The following is a 24,421-nucleotide window of genomic DNA, read 5'->3' on the forward strand; positions in this document are numbered from 1 at the left end:
AGAACGCAGTTCTTTTTTATGCTTAACATACCGCAGAAAAACCCCTGTTCCTAATTGTCTGGAATATGATTACTTGAAAGAGCTAACGGGTGACACGTCCGTTTTGCGTCAGACAAGAGTGTTTTGACGTGTCAGAAATAAGTGATTATGTAGCAGTGTGACGTGGCAAAAAAAAGGCCCACCTGGCCACCTGTCATATGACCTGCGGGACTCACATGTCAGAAACTCTGTCAAAAGACCTAAACTGGTTCATTTGGATTGTTCGAGAATGCCTGCCTGAAGATCAGTGATTCTGTTTGAAGATTAGCAACAAGTGTTGTTCCGTGAAACCATAGTCACAAAAGGTGTGGTTTTATGAAATTCAACTCGTTTGGCAACCTTTGTTTCATTTGGTATAAATGAAATGCTATCAACTTCAGATATGGTTTTCATTTTATTGTTGAATTCTAGATTAAAGTCATGTTTGTCTGCACATGGATTTATAGATTGTCTCGAGAGAAATAATGTCTTTTAGAGAGTAATATTAAGATTAAGTATAGGTGTGATAATGGTTCATGTATCCAATTTCGTGTCAGCCAAACAAATTGGTTCTTGAATCCAAAATAAATTCCAAAACCAAATAATGAGAGCCAAACGAGTTATATAATAGTTGTAATATATGCCTTCGGTAAACACACATCTCTGCACAACCCCAAAAAAAATATATGCAGTGTCAATCGTCGTCGAATGTTGATTGATTCATTGTTGCTGTCCAATCCATGGTTGATTCGTTTTCAAGGACCCAACTAATCCCCAAACACATCATGGTCCTGACAAAATAGTAAGTCGAAAAAAAGGATAAGTTTCTCGATCACTCCATCCAAACAAATCAAACAACGGCTAAAATAGTACTAATCCACTATTCCAAACATTTGACAAAGCAAGTACACGAAACCAGCCATCGATCCCTACCGACTCGATCCAATTAATCACACATCGTATTCTTGTGCCCACCCCTTTAATAAAAAAAGTCTAATTATTGTCTGCCTTTTTCCAAGGTTTGCAACCACTCCCCTTATATTTCTTGTGCAAGCACTCCACCTCATGCTACAAGTCCTCCTCCTCCCCTTTGCCAGCTTCCGGTCAGAGGAATAAGCGACGAATCCTTCTAGTAACAAGCTAGGGGATGATCGAGAAGCTATAGCTACGAAGTGAGAAAAGGAATTGCGGCGAATCGCGGTTACTGGTGATTAATTATATTTCCGCTGGGTCGATCGGGGGCGGCGCTCTACATGTGAAGAACAAGAACAAGGAGCCGGTTCGTGGATAGGTTTTGCTGGCGGATTGAGGTGATTAGTTGAGAAGACAGTAGCTAGCTTGGAGAGTTTTGCATGGGGGATAGGCCATGGCAGCAGCCTCATGAGCAGCTGGCTGCTTCCTGTTCAGCACACACCGGGATGATCCAAGCTTCTTCTGCTGCTGCTGCTACCTCCTCCATCCATGGAAACATCATGTAAACCCTAACACGCCATGAAGAGTCCTTCCTTTTCTTTGCAAGTAATTAATTAAAGTTCTCCTGATACCATTTATGTTACTTTTGTTCTTGGTGGAAAAAAGAATCTTGAGCTTTGGAGTTGCTCATGTATTGGAGTAGTTATGATATGCCTGCATGAGTAACTTAAGATGGTCTAATATGGAGGCTTGGGGATGAAGTAATTAAGCATCTTTGATTGAAGGCTATAGTACTTCAGGGTTTGTTGACTTATTTTGATATTGTTTGGTCCAAATTTAAAGAAGGCGATGGTACAACTAAATAGCTAGACTTGGTACCATAAGAAACTTTCGTTTCCTTGATGATCTCTCTCCCAAGAATTTTAGCCTTTCTCTTCAGTTAACTAGACTGAAATGAATTGAAGGTGTCATAGCAGAACATTCTGGTGGATTTGTTAATTAAGAATCTCAAAGCTTGATTGATCCAGCATTTTATCCTCTTAATATCTTGGAGTGTTGCTTCTCTCTGATTGACACCTTAAAATATGTGTGGGCTAGCAACTAACTTAACAATGATGATCGGTAATCATTTTGTAATTCTCGGCTATATTAATTTGTGCAAGTGCAGCAGAAAGGACCCTGGCGGAGGATACGACGACATGGCAGAACTTGATCAAGCCCTCTTCCTCTATCTCAACAGCCAGGATCAAACATCGGTTCAAGAACAACCACGTACGTAAGACATGCTTACATAATTAATTGCATCTTTCATGGAACTTCAGAAAATATCATAAATTATCAAAATGAATTAATGTAGCGCGCCCTGAATAACTAGTATTGATTTGAGAAGGCTATATATATAGCCGATAAATTAATATCATTTCTATATATATACATTATGTACTGTAAAGTTTAGCTCTTTCTTTAGCGATACCTAAACTTTACTTCTTGAACCATAAGTTTCATACATGGCATATGTCTACTGCGATTTGACATGCATGCATGTCTGGTTGAGTTTCGGCATAGGCAAATAATGAAATCTTATGTTCTTTTTTCCTTCTTTTCGCTCAAAGGCTTCTGTTCTCCGACATGTCAACTGTTCCCCCCCAGAAAAACCTATTTGGAGGAGAGTGACGTGTAACAAACACCTGCTGATCGATGTTCTTGTATTCTTGCAAAAAGGATGATCTTACTTTGCCAGAAGAAGGCTGCAGAAACATTTTTTCTCTTGGCTTTCTTTGCCCATCACATTATATATTTCCATGCTTACAAATTAACTATACATACCCATGAGTGTGAAACCATATTACATTGGGAATCTAACATTTCACCGTGTGCATGCGCAGTCATGCACACGTGTGAACGTTCCGTATGCACGTCGAAAATATACGTGTTATCTACGTAACTTCAGAAACGCGACGAGCAGATAGACTTATACTCAGTTCTTCCTCTTAATTCTTCTTTCACTTGTGCATGCAGAGACTCTGAACATCTTCCCTTCCCGGCCGATGCACGTCGTCGTCGAACCTTCTCCGAGGGCCGCAGCTAACCCGCCGCCGAACGTCGCCGCCGGTTCATCGAAGCAGCAGCCGTCGAGGCCGGCGGCTCCGGCGCCGGGGAAGAACGGCAAGGCAGCCGTCAAGGTTAATTAACTATAGTACTCCCTTATAGTGCTACTATACTCGACTGCTTTGTGACACCGTCAAAGAGTATAATTAGTCAGTTTACAAGCTAGCTTGTGATATTGTGTTGTAAGTGACGAATTGTGGTATGGCTATATGATTAATCAGAGAGAAGGAAGCGGCGGCGGGGGCGGCACGCCGTCGACCTCGGAGCAGGAGGGCCCCAGAACGCCCAACGCCAAGACTCTCAGGAGGCTTGCCCAGAACCGGGAGGCCGCCAGGAAGAGCAGGCTCAGGAAGAAGGTACTTATTGCAGTAATCTATAGTTAGTTTCTGCTAATTGCAGTCATTAACTTTATGATTAAAACATGGAGTAGTAGCTGTTTGGTGCTTATATAGGAGCATACAATTAGGCTGATTGATGAAGTTAACCTGCCACCTAAAAGTGCATATGTGTGTGTTTGTACATGTCTTATTGCTAGCTAGCTAGGGCCGGCCGGCCCCAAAAGGTTTTCACATTTTTGTACGACAAGTCGACAAGTACATTTTCCCTAAGACTTTGGTGCATGTATGATGATTGGTGTTTGATTTGTCTTGTCTGCCAACGTGTAGGCTTACATTCAAAACTTGGAGACGAGCAGGATCAGGCTGTCCCAGATGGAACAGGAGATGCAAAGATGCAGCGCTCAGGTAAGCATACAAGCCGTGACTCATGAATATCATGTACTACTTCGTCTGATTCATAATAAGTGTTTCAAATTTAATACAAAGTTAGTACAAAGCTGTACCAAACATGAGACACTTATTATGAATCGGAGGGAGTATTAGAGATAATTAAGTTAGGAGATTGAGATTTTTCTACAATGCAACAATATATTTAGAACATAAGAGGGGGGCAAATCCCCTTTACGGAACTTGGAACCCTAACGATCGACCACCAAAGCTACCCTCTCTCTTCGCCTCTTCCCCTTAATTCATCGTTGCTGGAAGACTCCACGGACATGCACGACGGACGGCAACAGTGGGATCATATATACCCTTGCGTGACAGCAAGGTCGCTTCCCCTTGCATGATCATCATGGAGGGCTGGCATGACAACGGTTGCACGGTGGGCATGGTGTGTGTCACCATTGGTAGTGTTGCGGTACAAGGCGATAGTGGATTGGGGCGGTAGCTGATCTGGCGTTCTCTGGTGCTTGAAGATTGTGGTGGTGTGTGTGTGTGTGCCCCTGCCATGGCTCTCTTATTCGTGGGGCTTGCGACTACAACACGGGATGCGGCTTAATTCGAGAATCAATGTCGTCGATTGCATGACTTATGGTTCTAGGTGTGGCTCCTCCACGGCTTCGTTGATCTACGACAGCCATTGTGGTTGGCTGGACCTGTAGGGGTTGGGTTCGAGGCTCGGTGTGTTCGCCATGGACGAGGTCGGTACTTCCTGATCTTTGGTCCATGGAATGTGTGCACATACATACATGGCAATCTGGCTTTTGTGGCGGCGTTTTATTCCCTAATCACATCATCTTAATTGACTAATCAGACCGCTGGTAAGGTCATGCCTTCCTAGACATACCTTCGCTTGAACGACAGTAGTCACTCATACTTTAGCGACCCCTAGATGATCTTGTTTAGACATGTCACACGAATGTCATGTGCGAGGCCTATGACTTTATTGTTCCCGACTAGTTCCTAGAAAGACGGGTCTCTATAGGCATATGGGGCATTATGTTGTGTTTGGCTGCTAGCCATCAAGGTTGGAGGCATGGCAATGTTGTCTCGACAAGAGTGATGGCGGCTTTACATGGTGACTTCTGTCTGGTGGCGCTCGATGTTCGAGTATTGGGTCTTGAGCTCTTGAGGAAAATCTCTTGCGTCTAGCTAGTATAAAAGTTACGAAGAATTGGTCGCGTCATCCATCCCAATAGGTGAGAACCTTAGATCGGTAGACATGCAGTGGGTAGGGACACATAGTACTGTTGAAAACCCGAATCCCTTGTATAGTAACATCCCTTGCAAAGGTAGGCTGTCAAACCGATGATTCATTCCCCGTAGTACTGTTGAAGAACCTTGTGGTTATGAGTAGTTTACTGAGAAATAATTATTTCCAAATCGACCGATATATATAGTCATTCTTATTGGATCTAGTATCTTGAGAGAAACTACTTATAAATGTGCATGCTACACTTGAACAAGAAGCTGTATACAAGCCTAAGAGAAAAACATGATTGTATTATCTTTTTTTATTCTAGTACTGGCTAATTAGTTTGTTTCATTTCCGTATTTCTGCAACAAAAGGGTGCAATCTTGGGCGGTGGAGCTGGCATCGGAGGACTAAGCCCAGGCACGCACTGAACCAGCTACTGAACCTAAACTCTTCAACACCATGCATCATCACAAACAAATTATAAACTGCTTCCTTATTCAACTTAGTAGCTAGTCACAGAATTCCCTGTTTATATAATGATATGTTTATGCAAAAATGGAATGAATGACAATTAGCAGAGGCGGCGTGGTTCGACGGGGAGCACGCTCGGTGGGTGGAGGAGCACGAGAGGATGATGCGGCACCTGCGGGCGGCCGTGGAGCTGGACGATAACAACCTGCAGCATCAGCAGGGTCATCAGGACGATGGAGGGCAGCTGCGGCAGCTGGTGGACGCGGCGGCGGCGCACCACGTGGTGCTGGCGGAGCTCAAGTCGGCCGTGGCCAGGGCCGACGTCTTCCACCTCGTCTCCGGGACGTGGCTCCCCGCCGCAGAGCGCTGCTTCCTCTGGATCGGCGGCTCCCGCCCCTCCGACCTCGTCAAGGTACGTATATTTGCCCTTATTACCTCGTAGTGTGCACGCATGCAATGTAACCTCTCTTATTCTTTTACTTTGTTGGATAAATAATGAATGCTTAGGATTGAAACAGAACTAAAAACTTCTTGGCCCGTTTTGAAATAGCTAGACATTCTAAAAAGGATATTTCCCTAGCTAAATGGTGCAATACTTGTTTTGGATACATTGATACGGTCTCTAATATAACACTTTAACCATTAACTGATTTTCTCACAAAAAACTTTTCAAAAAAAGTAAACTGCACAAAAACACACCTTCGAGCTATTGAGTACTCTCTACAATTCATAATAAGTGTCTGAAATTAGTATAATTTTGTATTAAATTCCAGACACTTGTTATGGATCGGAGGGAGTAACTAAAAACAAAACAAGTACTTCAAGATATTTTAACAAAAGAAACACAACTTTTATATGCAAACTATAATTGTCAAGGTGAACGGAGAAACCACGTTTTTTTCTAGAACATTAGGTAGAGAGAGAGAGACATATATGCGATGGATTAGCTAGCTATCTCACTAGCTAATCTTAAGTAGGTGAAAGGTCCCCAGAACGTTGATGGAACAGTTAGGCTTTTGCAAGTCTTTGGCTAAGATTGATTACTAGAGATGCTTGTAGTTGTTATTTTCTCTGTGGGAAGGTGTACGTGGTGATGTGCAAGAGAAAGTTGGTGAAGGAGGGAAGTACGTTAGATATAGGATGTAGACGGGGGATGGATCAGGACGTGTGTACATAAGGTTAGCCAATGAATAATTTCTAGACGGAACTGATGGGGCGACTAAAGCTGAGGCGAAATATTAATTAGGTTCGTTGGACTGCATGAATGACAATCCTAAATATGAGACAAATAAGCTTAGAGGAGACATTAATTGAAACTTGTACAAACAATCTAATTCAAAAGTTTTGCCTATTCATGTGTCTCAGATATATATGATGCTATGTCCTTCGTTTCTAAATATAAGAAGTCATATCTTCTTGCTTCATGCTCCATAGACATATTATGTATCATCTTTTTCGCTAGTTGATTTTTGTATCCACGTTATGTGATCCATGAATTGTAATATGTTAATACTTTAATACGAACTTCGTAATAAAGATGGTTATGCGCATCGATTGATGCATGCAGAGGCTGGGGCTTATCCCTTTTCGAAAAAGGAGAAGTCATATCTTTGATTTAAGCCGAACTTCTTCATATTTTGATCAAGTTTATAAAAAATCTACCAACATTTAGAACCCAAATTAGTTTTATTACTGTCCTTGTAACACATTTTAAAAATATACTCATTTGATATTGATGATCTTAGTAGATTTTTCTATCATCTTGTGAAATTTTGACTAAGCACAAAACTATTTTTTTTTGAAAATTTAGGACAACATTATGACTTCTTATATTTAAGAACGGAGTACTCATTGTTCTTTTTTATAAAATTCTAGTCGTTTATTCAACCTTTTTTTAAGTATGACCAAAAATATATACAGGTTGTTTTGCGACACGTGGAGCCGCTGACGGAGCAACAGGTGGCGAGCGTGTGCGACGTGCAGCGGTGGGTGCGGGAGCGGGAGGAGGCGCTGGACCAGGAGCTGCAGGCGGCGCGCCTCTCCCTCTCCGACGTCGTCTGCTCCGACGCCCTGCTGTCCCCTTACCCCGACATGGCCGCCTACATGGCCCACATGTCACTCGCCATCGCCAACCTCTCCTCCCTCGAAGCCTTCGTCAGACAGGTAGAGTAACAAGACAACAGCCACCCATGCACTGCAAATGCAGCTGCTACGCTACATTGGCTAGCTATCTGTATATTGATTCTTCTTCTTCGTTTGATATGATGATCGCAGGCAGACACGCTGAGGCTGCAGATGCTGCACAGGCTGCCGCAGATCCTGACGGCGAGGCAGGCGGCGCGGTGCTTCCTCGCCATCGCCGACTACTCGCAGCGCCTCCGGGCTCTCAGCTCCCTCTGGCTCGCGCGGCCGCGCCAGGGCCAGGGTGGCCAGCCCACCCCGCCCGGCGCCGGCGGCCGGATCCACCCATAAATTTCTACATCCCCCTTAGCTAGCTGCATACACACACACCTAGAACAGATTGTTTAGATTCACAGTATATAGAGATGATCAGATGATGATCCATTTCTTGCTGCTTTGACGAGAGCTTGGTTAGTTTGTGTAATTGTGTATATATATCAAGAGTAAGTTCCAATGCGTACTAGCTGATAACTAGCTAGGCAGTATAAAAATAAGAGCTGCTTCATCCAGACACGATGGAGTTGGCTTTGTGAATGATCTTATTGCCAGTTAAAAGAATCAACAGGACACACTGTATTGCTGTTACATGTTACAATTGTGATCTACAACCATTGTCCCAACCTGAGGGAAACATATTAATTAAGTTACAACAACTAATTAATGTGCCATTTCTCAGCTCTCTTTAAAAAAAATATGAACAAGAGATGCATGCGTCATGAGCTCACGGAGTTCAACTGGTGTAATATCCCTCCTGGGTACACAAGAATCACAAAGAAACAGGGATGAGCAGCCTCCACTGCCGCTATAACCTGTCAAGGCCGTCGACGATGGCCTTGCGAAACGAGTCATTGTGGAGTAAAAAAGAGGACACGTGGCCTCCTGTTACCCACCGGACCTCTGAGCCCGGCCATGCCTTCTGGAGCTGCATGACGGAGTGTCTGGGGATGTAACCGTCGTCCTGAACGAGAATATTGCTTTAGACCCGAAACAAGTTCCAATGGTAGAAATTCTGATATCTGATATTAGCAAAAAGGTTTCAGCTTCGAAACACTAATGACACAGAAAAGACATCTATTCTCACTTTTCAAGTAATGGAGAAATATGGTATGCTGCTGGAATAGTAGTAATAAAGCCCATATTGAACTAGTAATGTAAGCTGATGGTGAGTTACTCCTACTTCGGAAGGAATCTACCAAGTAGGTTGAGACTAGAAGTCCCAGTTGGCATTATCATATGTGGATGTGGATCATATATATGTGATAAATAAACTGTAGAGTGGAACTAACCGTTGCACCAACAAAAATGACAGCCTGTGGTTTCTTTGGTACTGGAAATCGAGTGACGTCAGTCAGAGAGAGCACCGACCGTAACCTGTCTTTTACTTGCTCAATAGTGATTCCAGATTTCTGTGCCGCATCTTCTGTCAAAGAAGTTGCATCTTGAGCTAATGCTGCTGCATCTTCCATCAATGCATCCCAAGCAGTGGCATGCCTGTAAAGTCCTTCACAAAAAGGTACCACAGCAGAATGTGGAGCAAGAAATGGTAGTGTGGCAATTGGTGTAGGATGCAAGGATCCAACCATTGCAGCATGTACGCCACCTGTTATTAATAAACAATGCTTATGAGCATAAACGGCAAAACATTTCATATATAGTTTCTGTAAGCTCAGGATAAAGTTTCTGAAGTAAAAACAACGCTCATATCATATTATTCATATGACACTTTTTTCTAATAGAGATAGGAGATAGGAGATTTCTTTAAGCAAACTCATATTTATTGCCAGTTTGCCACCACTTTGTAAGGTGAATTTTAGAAGGTAAAAAGTACATGAATCTTGGAAAACCAGGTTAAGCCACTGCAGATCCTTTGTACATACCCATGCTGAGGCCGCATATGCCCATCTTGCCATAACCAGCCTCAGACTGCAACCAGTACAATAGACTGCGAGCTTCATCGATAGTGGCTTTTCCTAAGAGTAGCAAATCACTCACACATTGAAGCTTTGACCCATGCTGCATGCTAGGACGTCGTTGTCCATAATATGGGCTGCATTTCATTTGAGATGTCAGCCCCTGCAAGTTACTTGGGATGATTCGGTATCAGAGGAAAAATGTTAGATAACCCTACTACACAAACCTCACCTCTCAAGAACCATAGTTGCAATGTTGTCCTTCAAAAGAGGTGCACCAAGCCGCAACCTTCTCTCAAATGAGTGATCACCAGTGCCTACATTATTGAATTTTTTTTACCTAGATTAATAATTACGAGTCTCTGATCAAATTTCTTTGTAAGTAGAGATAATCAGTGTGCAAAACTCCAGGAAAAACAAAGAACATCATTATCTTGCTTGTGAGTTAGAAGTGAATCTGATCGTGCAAACAGGAGTTCTAGGACCAGAAAGATTGCTAGTCATTTAACTCAAGTAATTGTAAGACGGAAACGTTGGATCTGCTACATTTTAGAAGTCTACTTATCCTGATTTGAGTAAATGAGGTGAGGGGAACTAAATGCCTCAGAACTACATAGGCATCAGATATTACCAATCAATCTAGTGTCCAACCAGTAATATGTAAATGCCAAAGGCACGAAAAGTAAATTCTCTCATTGGAAGGAGATTTATCTAGCGAGATGACAGTGGTACATCACCCCGGGCAGCTGCCAGGTCTCCTGGTTGAATTTTTGTGTAAACTAGAGTAAATATGATGTTTAAATTAGTAAAAATGTATGGGCAAATGCTAGCTTAGGCTTAGATATTGCCCAGGCTTCACAAATTGGCTGGCTTCGACACTGGGTACATCAAGATAAATTAGGATGGAAATAAAAACTCTGTACCTGCCAGATGGACCACGCACGCCATCTTCTCTGGCGAGACAGACTTGGGTGTAAGAAAAGCAACTCTTGCATTGTGACTCTCAGGAGGCAATGCGTCGATTAGTCGCTCATCACATGTGGTCCTGAAAACACCCTCTCGTAGAGAAGAATTCTTTGTCTCCCAAACTGTTTTCCATATGGGCTGCACCGCAGTTGGTGGCCAGTTTTGACTAGGTGCTTCTGGGAATAGCTGCTTGACCATCCTCTCTAACAAAACAAGTCTGGTACCTCCCCATCCTTTTGAGAAAAACGGTGTCCCTAATTTCGTGCGATGAAGGACAGTCCCATATATGTGGTCCAAAACATAATGTACCAACCCAAGATTCACTGATACCATATTCAATGGATGTCTGCTAATGTTGATTACTGATACTTTATTAGTTGACACTGAGAGATGCCTGCACCAAAAATATTTAACAGTAACCAAAGTCAGCATATCCTAAGAAATTTGACGTATGAGGGACATTTCACAATTAATGGCAAAAGAGTGGCTTTCAGCATATTAAGCATCACATGCTCACTTATTTGGATAAAACTTGATGCAAGCACAGAACAAAGCAAATAAACCCACTAGTTTGGAATTTGGATAAAGCATAGCAACAACATGGAGGCATTTGGCGCATATACACAACACAATAGTTTGACAGTATCAATTCAGAAACTATGGCCAGAATTGAGAACTGTCAAAGAAGAGTTGCGGATTATGAAACTAGACTCACAAGCACACATTTAAAGTTGACGTTCACCTTTTCCTTACACAAAAAAACATAACAGGACCATAAGGATGGAAATAAAAGCCCCAGGAGATGAGGATTTTCATTTATACACTACGAGTAGCATTCCCCAGATCAATGTATCATCATATCCAGGCGTAGCCACACCATATATCGAGGACAGCAAAAAAAACGACGACGTCTGCACAGGAACGCACCTAATCGAGGCAGATCTGGAAGAAATTTGCCTGACCTCCGGGACGTTCAATGCAGGTACGCCATATGCTCTCTACCGCGTACAAGGCATCATCGCATCTAACTATATAAAGTTTCAGACCAGGAATCCGCCTCGCAATCCAACACTGCGTCCCTCAGCCAAGCAGACGCCGAATCGCTTAAGAAACCACCGAAACACACAACACACGGGCGGTTCGGACACAATCCGCGGTGGAAGGAGACGCGAACCCGTGGGGGAAATCAAATCCCCCCTCGTGAGGAATCGGCGCAGATTCGCACCGAGATCCACGGGCGGCGAGAGGAGGAGGGGGGAGTGGAGAGAGGGGAGGGTTAGGGGAATGGAGGAGACCCGCGCGCGCGGCGACGCGCCGAGAATTACCTCGTTGGATCCGCGGCGCCGCGAGGAAGACGGCGGGAGGGTCGGATGCGGCTCTGTCGCTGGCGTCGGGATTGAACTTTTGGCCGGGGCGGATGGATTGGATTTGGAGGAACGCTTTTGGTTGCGTTGTCGGGCGCGAGACGGTGGGCGACGGCCGGGGCCGGCCGTGCCGAAAGTTTTGACGTTGCACGTGGTTTGTTTTGGTTTGGGTCCGGACGGTACGCAGGGGGTTGATTACGTGGCGGATAAGATGGGGGTACAAACCTCTTTACGCTTATCCAGTCCATCTTAAAAGCCCCGACAGTAAAAAATTAGGTTGCTTGTAAAAGAAAAAAGTTGCTACACATGTTGAGTTTATATTGTAATCTGACATCATAAATGGTAAAAATGGATGGGGCAAAAGCAAATATGAGACCCCAGTGCAATACCAGACACGACCTTAGTTAAGGTGATCGAAATATATGCACAATTTAGCCTTTGTACTTGCAACGGGAGGGAGGAATGCTCGTTCTTTATGTTGTGACATCATTGCGGCCAAGCTGTTGATGTGCCTTCCGATCGAACCACTCTGATCACCCTATTTAGGGGCGGAGACAAGCCCCGGGCAACCAGGGTTGTGGCCTGGGGCGTGAAAAGTTTTTCTTTGATAAATTTTAAAGGATTTTAAATTTGGAATGGGGTTTTCTTGTTTGATTTGTTCTTTTCAGAACTATTATATATATCTGGCCTTCGTCTTCATTACATCCTTGCTCTGTCACTGGCGCAATTCGCCTCGTTGCGAATGAGAGAGATGGGATGCTATTTTGTTCACGATGTGATGGGTTTCAGGCCAAAGCGTGAAAAATTCCTAACCCTTGCTCGAGTTTGACTATACTGGGTGTCTGAACCAGCGCTCATGCCGATTCAAGAAGTCACGGTGTTAAAAAAAACTAAATTGTCAAACAAATTACAAGTTTAGGTACTTGTTATATATAAGAAGGGGGTGGGGTGGGGGGGAGCTAGATGGAAGAAGGTTAATGACACATGGAAAAGGGCAAGGATCCATGACCAACCATGAACCACCCTCTCTCTCATTTGGTATCCCATGATAGCATGGACCAAGTTCTTCACATTGTGCTCATTTTCCACTCCCGTAAGGTGAAATTTGTCATTTGCCGAGTACCACTAGTTGTATAAACCTCATATCTCACCATATAGAATTAACTCAAGGAGAAAGCATATCATTTTCTTGAGTTCTTAGCCTACATACTTAGAAAGACAACTCACCATCTCAGGTCGATGGCCGAGTCTATAGCACCTTCCAGCTCTAGCATCAACATCTGAAAATACTCTATACCTCCTCGTCTTCATTTACTATTTGTATCTTTGTGGTTGTGTACTATCAGTTACTTATGTTTCAGTTATCATCTGATATATAATCACAGGATTGGACGACCATCAGAGGTTAGTGTTTTTTTTTACAGCATGTCAAAGGTTAGTGGTTGTACAACAGTTCAAAACACATTCATGCCCATGTGAGTGTTCGTCTGTCTTTGAAAGAAAAACTAGACGAGCAAGCGTGCTTCGTTATGCCGTATTTTTAATGTGTCAAAGCAATTTGGAAGCAAAGTTAACGAACACAACAGTTGGTCTTTCACGTAACAAAGTTTCAGCAGCTACATGATAAGCAACGTTATTGGTTGACATGTGTCAACCATTGCTATAAACTCGTATCCTCGTCCGGATTCTAAACAATGACAAGTCTGAACCATACCCAAAAACTCTTGTTGTACTGTCAAAAGGAACATACCACAGATGACGAGAGTTCGTTGACAGCACTCTACTGTACGAGCCCCAACTACTGTATACGTTCTCATCCAGAACGGTGAACACGGCCGGTACCGGAGGAGGAGGAGATCACAGGCTCACGGCCGTGGTCCGTTCTGAATTTGCGCTGTTTATCGTCAGTCTTTTATCACTTTTTTCTTTGACGGAACGGTTTATCCTGGGTTTGTGAATCCAAGAACAGGGTTAGCAGTGGGGAATCTGCCGCTCAAGTGAATCTGCGACCGCGATTTGCGAAAGCTGACATCGACCGCTGCCGTTGGACGATCGTCGTCAGATAGACACCGTTTGTCCAACGAACGCTCCGACGTGCAAGCAAGCGGAAGCTGTTAGCGGCCGCTGCCATGCCGTAGGATGCTTCTTGCGGCCCGTAGGATGCAAGAATCTCTCCCTGCCACCATCAACCGTCGCTCTCATGCCTCCCCCTCGATGCGTATCTCTCGCGTCTTCCCCGATGATGATGATCCGTCCACGGGCTCGCGCACGAACGGAAGCAAACAACGATAATTCCATCTCTCGTTCGCTCGCCTAGTCGCCTCCCGGCTCTCGGAGTGAGTGGCTGACGGCTGACCTGTGATTTGGGCTTGCTTAGCGTGCAATTCTCGGCTAATCTTGGCGATTATCCGCCTCTCTGATTGCCCTTGTTGCCGTCGCTTGGTAGTTAATCCTGCCGCCGACGCCGTGGTGTCCGGTCATAATTAAAGCGGTGGGGATTCTTGTAAATTCCCCTTCTTCCCCTATGCGCTGTCGCCGCGGTGGTAGTCGAGTGGGGACTAAAGAGTGAGCGAGATTTCTCGGCGAGGCGAGAGGAGAGATGGCGCTGGCGGCGTTTGGGGTGGTGGCGGTGCTTCTGGCCACCGCCGTCCTCCGTGGCGCGGAGGCGAAGGTCTGCACCAACACGTTCCCGGCGTCGGGGTCGGCGTCGCACACGGAGCGTGCGGCGGCGCAGCTGCGGGCAGCGGAGTCGGAGGACGCCGCGCTGCGGCTGCCAGGGCTCGTTGACCATGGCCACGGACACGAGCAGCACCTCATCCCTACCGACGAGTCCGCCTGGATGGCGCTCATGCCGCGGAGGCTCCTAGCCGGCGGAGCCGGCGGCAACGGGGCCCCGCCGCGCGAGGCGTTCGACTGGCTGATGCTCTACCGCAAGCTCCGCGGCGGAGGCGACGGGGCCATTGACGGCCCGGCGGCGGCGGCGGCGGGGCCGTTCCTCTCGGAGGCGTCGCTGCACGACGTGCGGCTGCAGCCGGGCACCGTGTACTGGCAGGCCCAGCAGACCAACCTGGAGTACCTGCTCCTCCTGGACGCCGACCGCCTAGTCTGGAGCTTCCGGACCCAGGCCGGCCTGCCGGCCACAGGGACGCCCTACGGCGGATGGGAGGGCCCCTCCGTCGAGCTCCGAGGACACTTTGTCGGTGCGCCGTCGCACATTCTTACAGTGCTGCTCATTCAACTGAATTTCTGTTGGCCTGACCCTGATGATGGTCTTTGCATTGCAGGGCACTACCTGACTGCCGCCGCCAAGATGTGGGCGAGCACTCACAATGACACCCTCCGCACCAAGATGTCGTCGGTCATTGACACGCTCTATGACTGCCAGAAGAAGATGGGCATGGGGTACCTGTCGGCCTTCCCGACCGAGTTCTTTGACCGCGCCGAGGCCCTCACCACTGTTTGGGCTCCTTACTACACAATCCACAAGGTATAGAAATTCAGTCTTTTAATTGTGTCAGGCTGTGATCCAAAATTCCAAATCATTGTTTGCCATCATGTTTTCTGTGTCATCCTCGATTCCCTGTGATTCTAACACGTTGTCCTACTGCTTGAGTGCGAATTTTGGTCTGCAGATTATGCAAGGGCTTCTTGATCAGTATACAGTGGCTGGAAGCTCCAAGGCCCTTGAGATGGTTGTGGGGATGGCTGATTACTTCAGTGGCCGTGTGAAGAATGTCATACAGAAATACAGCATCGAGAGGCACTGGGCATCGCTGAATGAGGAGACTGGGGGCATGAATGATGTGCTATACCAACTCTACGCGATAACGGTGATATTTGCCGATTATGTGTAGTTTGCTGTCTGCTTTAGAAGCATGTTTTGGATGTAGTTCTGACTTGCTTGTTTCTCTAACTTGGGCAGAATGATTTGAAGCACCTGACACTGGCTCACCTCTTTGACAAACCATGCTTTCTTGGCTTGCTTGCAGTTCAGGTCTGCTGATTTGTTCTCCTAGCCGTGACTCCTCTGATAATTTGAGTAACAGTAAGGACTGTGTGTTAGTTCATTGTAAATGATTCACCATCCTTTTGTCTCGTTTACACCTAGCATTATGTCCATGTTATATCATAGCTTAATATGTCAAATATTTGGATGAGTTCATGCTTGGTTTAATTTAATTGTTGTCAGCATACCAAATAGATCGCTGCTGCAATGAAGTGTTTATTGAATATGTAGAATATAGTAAACTCACAATTTTTCAATGCGTACCTACATAAAAATTGAAATTGGCCTCCTTTTGTCTGACTCTTAATTCACAGAATACAAGAATACTATTGCTAATCCTATTGCAGGAGTTTCTTGGGATTGAGAGTTATCGAGTGTTATGTTTCTGTTTCAGGCTGACAGTATTTCTGGCTTCCATTCTAATACGCACATTCCAGTTGTCATTGGTGCACAAATGAGATATGAAGTTACTGGTGATGTTCTTTACAAGGTAAAAGAATGCAAACCTTAATTTCTGGAGAGCTGAAGTACTTCACAATGTTGATGGAGAAAATTTTGTCCAGAGATATGATCACAAGTATATAGTTCAATATTGGCAACTCTTTCGGAATGAAAACAATATCTTGTTTCACTTCTAGTGTGTGTAGGCCTCTCGCCAGTAATGGTAAATATGCAAATGGGTCTGGGAAGTTGGGATAGCTTAACCTGGTGTAGAAGATATTAAATGCTAGACTGTGTCCACTTGGTATAATTCTTTGGGGTGTGGCGGGCTGAAGGAAGGAATGCTTGATTATGCTGCTTTATTTACTTCTTCGTGTCATTTTTGTGTCAGCTTCATGTCAAAGATTCTGTTGGTATTTTACTGAAGTTGTGTCATCTGCTTTCTTCTTCTCTCATTTTGGCTCCATTTGGGTGAAGCTAAACTGACCGTAATCCTAATGCTTGAAACAGCAAATTGCGTCATCCTTTATGGACATGATAAATTCTTCTCATAGCTATGCAACTGGTGGGACATCTGCAGGCGAATTCTGGTGCTATTACTCAGATGCTTGATTTCAATACTAAATGACCACAGTTATCTTTGGGATATGAGCTTATAGCCTAACCGTTTTTCAGGTATGATCCAAAACGTTTAGCTGCGACTCTGAGTACCGAGAACGAGGAATCTTGCACTACCTACAACATGCTCAAGGTTTACAATTATCAAATCGTTCCGTGAAACTTTTTTCTCTCTCCCATAAACATGTAATATGCAAACGGTATGCAGGTTTCCCGCAACCTTTTCAGATGGACAAAGGAAATATCATATGCGGACTATTATGAAAGGGCACTGATAAATGGTGTGTTAAGCATCCAGAGAGGGACGGATCCGGGTGTGATGATTTACATGCTACCACAGGCTCCTGGACGATCTAAAGCAGTGGGCTATCATGGTTGGGGAACACTGTATGATTCATTCTGGTGTTGTTATGGGACAGGTAATGCTGTAAATCTGCTGACTACTGCTTACTATGACATTGCTGCCTTCATGTGAAATGAAGCAACTATGGCATTTTTCTAATTTTGACTTCTCTGCTATATCTTTTTTTTTTTTTTGCATTTTGTTCTAAGTTGTAATTCGAAATTACGAAGTCCTTGTGAGTTTTCGTTTTGCATTTGCAGGTATAGAATCATTTTCGAAACTTGGCGACTCCATTTACTTTGAGGAGAAAGGACATGCGCCAGCACTCAACATCATTCAGTACATACCAAGCACTTTTAACTGGAAAACAGCTGGGCTTACCGTTACTCAACAACTTGAATCCCTTAGCTCTTCGGACCCGTATCTTCGAGTTTCACTCTCTGTCTCTGCAAAGGTAAATTCTTCTCAAACTTCTTTACATGAAATTTTTATGAAAGCATAATAACTTAGCTAGTTAGCTTTCTTATTTCTATTGGATAAAGGGTCAATCTGCAACATTGAATGTAAGAATACCAACATGGACATCTGCCAATGGGACAAAAGCAACTTTAACTGGCAAAGATTTGGGATTAGTAACTCCAGGTATAATCATTTGAATGAAGGAATCTCAAAATTACCAGTTCAGTTACTTAGTATCACTTTCCATTTGGAAACAAGTGTTTTATTTGATATTATTGTTTGGACAGGAACTTTGCTCTCAATAAGCAAACAATGGAACTCAGATGAACACTTGTCACTGCAATTCCCCATCTCCCTAAGGACGGAAGCAATAAAAGGTAAAAAGAAAGTAGAAAATTTCAACTACTATGAAATACTATATTCGTCGCTATATATTGGAAGTTAAAGCAGCATGTAGCTAGTTTTTCTGATGCAGTTTAGCACGATAACTCGTCATGTCAACCAATGACAATGGAAAACTGCTGTGTTGCTGTACGATAACTACTGTGTTTTATTTTAGCTGAAATCTTTGATCAGTTACTAATTGCCAACCATGCTACAGATGATCGACCGCAGTATGCATCTCTTCAAGCAATTCTATTTGGTCCGTTTGTTCTTGCGGGTCTCTCCTCTGGTGATTGGGATGCGAAAGCGAGCAGTGCAGTTTCAGACTGGATCACTGCAGTACCTTCATCGTACAACTCACAACTGATGACCTTCACGCAAGAATCAAATGGAAAGACATTTGTTCTGTCAAGCTCAAATGGCTCTCTGACAATGCAAGAACGACCTTCAATTGACGGCACCGACACTGCTGTCCATGCGACATTTAGAGTACACTCTCAGGACTCTACAAGCCAGCAGGGCACGTACAACGCAGCCCTGAAAGGCACCCCTGTGCAGATTGAACCATTCGACCTGCCAGGAACGGTGATCACCAACAACCTTACCTTCTCTGCGCAGAAGAGCTCAGCTTCCTTCTTCGACATAGTACCTGGGCTCGATGGGAAGCCGAACTCAGTTTCACTCGAGCTCGGGACAAAATCGGGATGCTTCATGGTGTCTGGAGCAGATTACTCTGCTGGGACAAAAATTCAGGTCAGCTGCAAGAGTTCTCTTCAGAGCATCGGCGGGATATTTGAGCAGGCGGCAAGCTTTGTGCAGGCCACTCCACTTCGGCAGTACCATCCGATCAGCTTTGTCGCGAAGGGGGTGAGGAGGAACTTCCTCTTGGAGCCATTGTACAGCTTGAGGGACGAATTCTACACGGTTTACTTCAACCTTGTGGCCTGAGCCTGCAAGATTACTTACTAGAAACTGTCAAGAATGAGACACGACCTCTTTCTTCTCGTGTGTGTATATATAATGTAGTTTAGAACAACACCATAAGAGGAACTGAGTTGTTTCTGCTGAAATAATAATCTTATATGAGATTACAGTTGAGTGCAATACTGGGAATTTCTTCAGCGAGTCGGTTACTTCTGATTTGTCTGAATTTTATTGTTTGCAGGAGGAACATATCCCTGAGTTGCTCAATACTGCCATGATCTTTTTTCTTTTTCCTTTTTTTCGGTTTCTGTATGTTGGCAACTGAAGCTGCTGCTGAATATATGCTACTGTCTATCCTGGTAATAGATAGATAAATAATGGGAGCAGGTAACAACGCCTAATCCAGCCCATGCGCCTAATCATCATCTAATTAGAATACATCTCCAGCTATTGGGAGGAGAGCAAAGTCTAGGATCCTATCCGCTCTCATAAACAAATACAGGAGAATCTCAACTGATCAGAGCTCCTCGTCAGTGCCTGCATTGTTTAACACATCTCTGCTCAACACCCGGCAAAAGAGTTGATCAATGTGCACATCATGGCCCTAAAACCACAAATCAAGCAAAAGAAAATTCATCTCCTGCAGAGAATATTTTGGCACAACTAATTGGCTTCTTTACTAGAGACAATCATGCCATGCCACGACGGCTCCGTAATGATGTCAACCCATGTGTTAAGCAATTGTGTAGAGATGTTAGGGCGCAAGATTTGGCATTAGACAACTGAATTTGTGGAATGTCCCTTTGCATCACAACGGGAAAAAAATGCAAAATGAATTTTCAGTGCATTGTATACATGTACTGCAACGAAGAACCAATCGGCATCCCCAACAAACAAAGTTGAACCATGATTCGAACGAAGAAAGAAAATTATCAGGAGTCTTAATTCACGGCATCCTGGATTACTTATGCAGATGCCAATAGCTTGGAATGTCAAACATTCAGGTGTATTTGCTTCAGCTTCATAGGATCCCGGATTACTAAAAGCAGAGGTCCATTTAGGTGTATATGCATCAGTTCTAACCCACGGTGCAAAAGGGCATAGATCGATATCCTGAGAACCACAATCATACTCCCTTTTCTCTCTGAATTGGGCAATCTAGAGCACGAAGCTAACCGTCTGCAAATGCAAAACAACACACACATGCAGCCATAAACATTATATAACACATTTGATTTGAACGCTTGTCAGATAATGGTGCATATTGAACATTAGAGTGAAATCAAGAAATGAACTCATGAGCAATATAATGAACCATTGCTGATTACTATTACTGATTGGAATGTAACACACATGGGACAATAGAAGTACATTACAGCGCTAGCTATATGAGACGCCACAATACTGACCAAGAAACCACCATGAATAAAGTTACACAACACGCAAACCATTCAGAATCGACTGACAGGACTGAGTTCTTGCAGCTGCCAAGATGCAGTATGCACCACAATGCTGAACACCTTGAGAAATGTAGCAGCCAACAAGAAAGAGGAGCAAGGATGACACCGCAAAGGCAGATGATGAAATTTCATAGATTTGCAACCCATTTCTTCCATGTAGGCCACTTAGATCTTGTCAAGCTTCTCTGCCTTCACCACTGGATTGGCCTTGGCGATGGCATCCCTAGCTGCAGTCCGGTAGTCGAACTGGCAGTCATGCTTGTCAGAGTAGCGGTGCATTGAACAGTACATGTTACCGCATCGGCAGTTGAATCCTGTCAGCCCAACCCTCTTCCTGCAGGTAGAACACCGATTCGGCCCCTCCTTCCTCTTGGGGCGTACAGCAACAGCCTCGCTGGTGCCTGCTACATCGGTAGACTGCACAACGAGCTTCTCCACCTCAACCTGAGCAACCGCCACCTCCACAGTTGCAGCAACAACAGGGCCTTTCCCACTGTCGCTACCATTGACAATGCTATCGAAGGAGGAGGCAGCTTGCTTGGCCTGCTCCTCCTTCATGACCATCTCCTTATGGCACTTAGAGCACATGTTCATGGTGGCCGCACTACCAAAGAAGCCACAGTTATTGACGCATAGGATTGGGCCCTCTGGCTGCTGGCAACCTGCCTCCTTGTGTTCCATTTTGAATGACTGTAAGCTGCAGACACAAAAGAAAAATCACTACACAGAGTAAGGAAGAATTATAATCTTCATAGAACAAGCGCCAAACCAAATCAAGCCACGCAACCATCTAACAGGCATCAGGTAGTTAAACTTCCAGGCTAAAATTATACTACGGCTTGTATATTTCCATACTATAATCAACAATCGTTGCAGGGAGCTCACCGCTATGAAACGAGATCCTGATTTCCAGGAAGATGGACACAATCAATACCTCAAAAGCGACTTTTTCCTGACAAACTGCTAATAATCAGACGGACAAATTATTTTCATTTCGCCGACAGTTACACGAAGAACAGGGCACCGAATTCGAATCACAAAAACTGCGAATTTATGCCGAGGGATTGTAAATCGAACACACCACGCACCAAATCTGCCGCGTGATTCGACTAATCCCAACAACCACGACTCGACAAAACGCAAATCTAATCATTTCGCACAGACCGAAAGGAAAAAAACCGACGCCCAGAGATTTCTGCCGGAACCGGACCCAACCACCAAATCGAACCACGGAAACACGCCCCGCTGCGCACCGCCCTCCCGCCGATCCCTGCGCGGGGCGAAATAATCACCCAACAGGACCACCCAAAAGTCCCATCCCAGGAACAAAACCCAAACGGATCGACCGGGGACGCGGAATCAAAGCGCCTAACCCAACAGATCAAACCAGGCAAGGAGAGAGAGGGAGGAAGGGAGAGAACCCTAACCCTGTGCGCGGCGGCGGCGGCGGCTGGGCACAAGGAGGCGGAGGAGGAGGCGTGCGGGGATTGGGAATCGCGAGGAGCTCGGCTCGATTGGGGGCGTCACCAGGGGCGAGGACCGGGAGGTGGGGGAGAGAGAGATAAAAGAGAGCGAGGCGCCGACGGGAAAGTACCATCCTGCCCCTCCTGGCTGCGGAGCATTTACGCGTAACGTGTCTGGCAGATCCTGGCTGCGTGTCGGTGCCTCAGCCGTCGGATCGCAGCGGGAGTAGACAGGTGGGCGGCTGGGATCGCGGTGGGTGCGGTTTTGCGTCCGGGTCCCCGGAAGATGGCCGGCTCGTAAAGGGAGGCTTTTCTTTCGTGTTCGGGAAGAAGAAGAAAGGATCGTGTCGCTTTCTCATCTTTATGGTGTGAATACTTGCTCTTGTTGATGGCGCTGCGTCGTTTGTTGCGTTTCCTCTTTTGAATCGTGGAGCGGATCTTGTGGTCGTACTAATGCTTTTCCTTGTGTGTGAGCACAAAAATCTGTTTTCAGTTTGATTTTGGTACCAACTCTAACATCGTTCAAATTAGATCATCGAAGTATGAAATGGATGGGGATTGTGTTCAAATCCAACCGGCTCCGGTTTCGATCATCGACGGTTTTGACTTTGATCATGAATAAGTTGTCATCCCTCGACCATTTTGTGTGTGTAAAAAATATACTTGCCTTATTCTCCGGCCACTACTTTTCCTGAGTTCGTTCTTCCATTTATCATGTCTTTGAAATTGTTGTTGTTGACGTGAGAAAAGTACATCGTGTGCCTTTTTTCACAAGTCCATTGCATCGTCAAAAGTTACTTTTTGTGGATCTTGGTAATTTGCACCCTTGAATGAAAGAGAGGGGTCATATACCCACTTCTCCCATCGTGTAGACAGAATGACCCGGAGGCAAACGCATACATCTTGGTTATAGGACGAGAGTTTCTGAGCATACCCCCCCCCCCCCCCCGCCATGGCTGGTAAGTGCTAACGTCCAGTGCAAACATGCCATCATGATCATTCTCGACAACGGAATTATGACCCGCATACCTATGCCTGATACACAACACAAATAGGCAATAGTGTGAGGATGGATGTTAACATGTGCAATATGTATAGTATGATGATGTGAGTTAACTTGTCATAGTGAGCTAATGTACTAATATGTAGGGTTGCACATTTAAATATGTCGTGCAACTTATACAGACAATTTAAGAGCTTGGGCCAATCTAAAACATTTAAATAAGTTTGTAACCCACTATACTCTGACTAAGGAAACAATTTGGCTCCATCTTTTACTATATAAATGTTTGGATTGGGGCCAGTAGATATAAGTATTGTCCTGTGACGTGTCATATGTGTCTCGAGTATCATCACTCCATTGCTTGATGAACATCACGTCCCATTGGTGTGTGGCTACTCATCTTCCGAGGATCAATGGGATAGGCTTCTACAAGCTCTTTATGCAACGGCAAAACCAGACAGGGCTACTGAGGTCATTTTACTTGTCTACGTTACGACTCTTCACGAACAACAAGACAAAGACGATATTAATGAGGTATTTATATATTCCAATGGGTTCATTCGAACCCAACCGTTGTATTCCAGTTTCGCTCGTGCATTTTCATGTCAATCATCATAAGTGCATCAACCGCTCCATACCGTAATGCACGGTATTAATGACTGGCACAAGTGTCCAATGTACAAGGAGAATTTTTAAATGTAATTTCCGAAAGGCGATGGATTTCTCCATCAATTTGCACCAACTATTTATTCAAGTCAACAAATGTGTTATATTTTTTTCCACAACCTATCCTACTTGTCATACTCATATTTGTATGCGATTTGGTGCGATAGATTTTGGCTTATAATGACATATGTGCCGTATTCTATACCAATATATTAAACTCGAGTTGGTGGTGATGGTACGGTCGTCGCGGTACGTCAATTCATTAAAATTACGCTAAATATGCCACCGCACATCCTCGGTCCCGAAAAACATCCGTCTGACCCCCGAGCCCTAGCCGCTGCGAGCTTCCTCGAACTCTATCCCTCTCGCTCTCGTCCCCTCTTCTTGTCCTGCCCTTGTCTCGCCCGCACACTCCGTGTTGTGCCTCTCTCCTCCCGGTCGAGCCACCCCGTCGCTGGGCCAGCCGCGCCTGTGCGCTGCCGCCTGTCCCACGCCACCTTTGCCGCCGCCGCGCCCCGCTTCTGCCGCACGCTGGCGTCCTACAGTTTCGGCCACCGTCGCTCCTGCTGGCCGCCGCATGGGGAAGAGGAGGTAGGGGGCAGCACTGCATGCATGGAAAGTGCCGAAGAGGAGGTAGGGAGCCGTCAGCGCACTGGCAAGATGAGGTCGGGGCGCTGTCGATGGAATATTTCGACCAAGGAAGGGCTGCCGCTGACGGGGGAGATGGAGAAGGGAAGGGGCCACTG

General features: G+C 45.1%; 4 protein-coding genes across 9 annotated transcripts; 2 read left to right on the plus strand and 2 right to left on the minus strand.

The window, feature by feature from the left end:
* The first annotated feature begins 1,039 nt into the window (after positions 1-1,039).
* Positions 1,040-8,253, plus strand: LOC100839004 (transcription factor TGAL9). Of its 2 annotated transcripts, none has more exons than XM_010235669.3 (9): positions 1,040-1,492; positions 2,102-2,202; positions 2,950-3,113; positions 3,261-3,395; positions 3,705-3,782; positions 5,388-5,433; positions 5,595-5,899; positions 7,408-7,650; positions 7,762-8,253. In XM_010235669.3, exons 1-9 carry the CDS (start codon positions 1,371-1,373, stop codon positions 7,957-7,959), a joined length of 1,392 nt encoding a protein of 463 aa, XP_010233971.1. In that variant the 5' UTR covers positions 1,040-1,370; the 3' UTR covers positions 7,960-8,253. The 2 variants fall into 2 exon arrangements, with proteins under 2 accessions (XP_010233971.1, XP_003571241.1); XM_003571193.4 differs by having other exon boundaries at positions 1,041-1,492; positions 2,099-2,202.
* Positions 8,190-12,171, minus strand: LOC100840532 (protein ABHD18). 2 transcript variants are annotated; one of them, XM_003571197.4, is made up of 6 exons: positions 11,870-12,171; positions 10,502-10,938; positions 9,811-9,895; positions 9,546-9,715; positions 8,955-9,268; positions 8,190-8,626 (listed from the first exon to the last, which is right to left on the minus strand). In XM_003571197.4, the coding sequence occupies exons 1-6, from the start codon at positions 12,154-12,156 to the stop codon at positions 8,471-8,473; spliced, it is 1,449 nt and encodes a 482-aa protein (XP_003571245.2). In that variant the 5' UTR covers positions 12,157-12,171; the 3' UTR covers positions 8,190-8,470. The 2 variants fall into 2 exon arrangements, with proteins under 2 accessions (XP_003571245.2, XP_024317460.1); XM_024461692.1 differs by lacking the exon at positions 11,870-12,171 and adding an exon at positions 11,472-11,813.
* A 1,440-nt stretch (positions 12,172-13,611) lies between these two features.
* Positions 13,612-19,280, plus strand: LOC100841742. Of its 3 annotated transcripts, none has more exons than XM_024460827.1 (13): positions 13,612-13,784; positions 13,878-15,108; positions 15,193-15,395; positions 15,541-15,738; positions 15,831-15,902; positions 16,309-16,404; positions 16,866-16,945; positions 17,031-17,106; positions 17,182-17,392; positions 17,577-17,770; positions 17,835-17,958; positions 18,063-18,152; positions 18,377-19,280. In XM_024460827.1, the coding sequence occupies exons 2-13, from the start codon at positions 14,508-14,510 to the stop codon at positions 19,105-19,107; spliced, it is 2,676 nt and encodes an 891-aa protein (XP_024316595.1). In that variant the 5' UTR covers positions 13,612-13,784; positions 13,878-14,507; the 3' UTR covers positions 19,108-19,280. The 3 variants fall into 3 exon arrangements, with proteins under 3 accessions (XP_024316595.1, XP_010233973.1, XP_003571249.1); XM_010235671.3 differs by having other exon boundaries at positions 13,613-13,784; positions 17,853-17,958; XM_003571201.4 differs by having other exon boundaries at positions 13,615-13,784; positions 17,859-17,958.
* Positions 19,281-20,381: 1,101 nt separating this feature from the next.
* LOC100824398 (zinc finger A20 and AN1 domain-containing stress-associated protein 8) lies at positions 20,382-22,125 on the minus strand. Of its 2 annotated transcripts, none has more exons than XM_003571022.4 (2): positions 21,971-22,125; positions 20,382-21,240 (listed from the first exon to the last, which is right to left on the minus strand). In XM_003571022.4, exon 2 carries the CDS (start codon positions 21,222-21,224, stop codon positions 20,709-20,711), a length of 516 nt encoding a protein of 171 aa, XP_003571070.2. In that variant the 5' UTR covers positions 21,225-21,240; positions 21,971-22,125; the 3' UTR covers positions 20,382-20,708. The 2 variants fall into 2 exon arrangements, with proteins under 2 accessions (XP_003571070.2, XP_024316596.1); XM_024460828.1 differs by lacking the exon at positions 21,971-22,125 and adding an exon at positions 21,429-21,888.
* Positions 22,126-24,421: the final 2,296 nt, after the last annotated feature.

This window comes from Brachypodium distachyon, chromosome 3, assembly GCF_000005505.3.
Source record: "Brachypodium distachyon strain Bd21 chromosome 3, Brachypodium_distachyon_v3.0, whole genome shotgun sequence".
In the NCBI taxonomy this organism is placed as follows: Eukaryota; Viridiplantae; Streptophyta; class Magnoliopsida; order Poales; family Poaceae; genus Brachypodium; species Brachypodium distachyon.

What these genes read in the sequence shown, in the direction of transcription:
- LOC100839004 (XM_003571193.4), top strand. Translation starts at nt 1,371, where the DNA reads ATGGGGGATAGGCCATGGCAGCAGCCTCATGAGCAGCTGGCTGCTTCC. An exon ending in ATCGGTTCAAGAACAACCAC is followed by an intron (nt 2,203 to 2,949) that starts GTACGTAAGACA and finishes TTGTGCATGCAG; the next exon opens with AGACTCTGAACATCTTCCCT. An exon ending in TGCAAAGATGCAGCGCTCAG is followed by an intron (nt 3,783 to 5,387) that starts GTAAGCATACAA and finishes CTGCAACAAAAG; the next exon opens with GGTGCAATCTTGGGCGGTGG.
- LOC100840532 (XM_003571197.4), bottom strand. Translation starts at nt 12,156, where the DNA reads ATGGACTGGATAAGCGTAAAGAGGTTTGTACCCCCATCTTATCCGCCA. An exon ending in GCAACTATGGTTCTTGAGAG is followed by an intron (nt 9,716 to 9,810) that starts GTGAGGTTTGTG and finishes AATGAAATGCAG; the next exon opens with CCCATATTATGGACAACGAC. An exon ending in CATATGCGGCCTCAGCATGG is followed by an intron (nt 9,269 to 9,545) that starts GTATGTACAAAG and finishes TATTAATAACAG; the next exon opens with GTGGCGTACATGCTGCAATG.
- LOC100841742 (XM_024460827.1), top strand. Translation starts at nt 14,508, where the DNA reads ATGGCGCTGGCGGCGTTTGGGGTGGTGGCGGTGCTTCTGGCCACCGCC. An exon ending in CTGGTGATGTTCTTTACAAG is followed by an intron (nt 16,405 to 16,865) that starts GTAAAAGAATGC and finishes TGCTTGAAACAG; the next exon opens with CAAATTGCGTCATCCTTTAT. An exon ending in CTACCTACAACATGCTCAAG is followed by an intron (nt 17,107 to 17,181) that starts GTTTACAATTAT and finishes AACGGTATGCAG; the next exon opens with GTTTCCCGCAACCTTTTCAG.
- LOC100824398 (XM_003571022.4), bottom strand. Translation starts at nt 21,224, where the DNA reads ATGGAACACAAGGAGGCAGGTTGCCAGCAGCCAGAGGGCCCAATCCTA.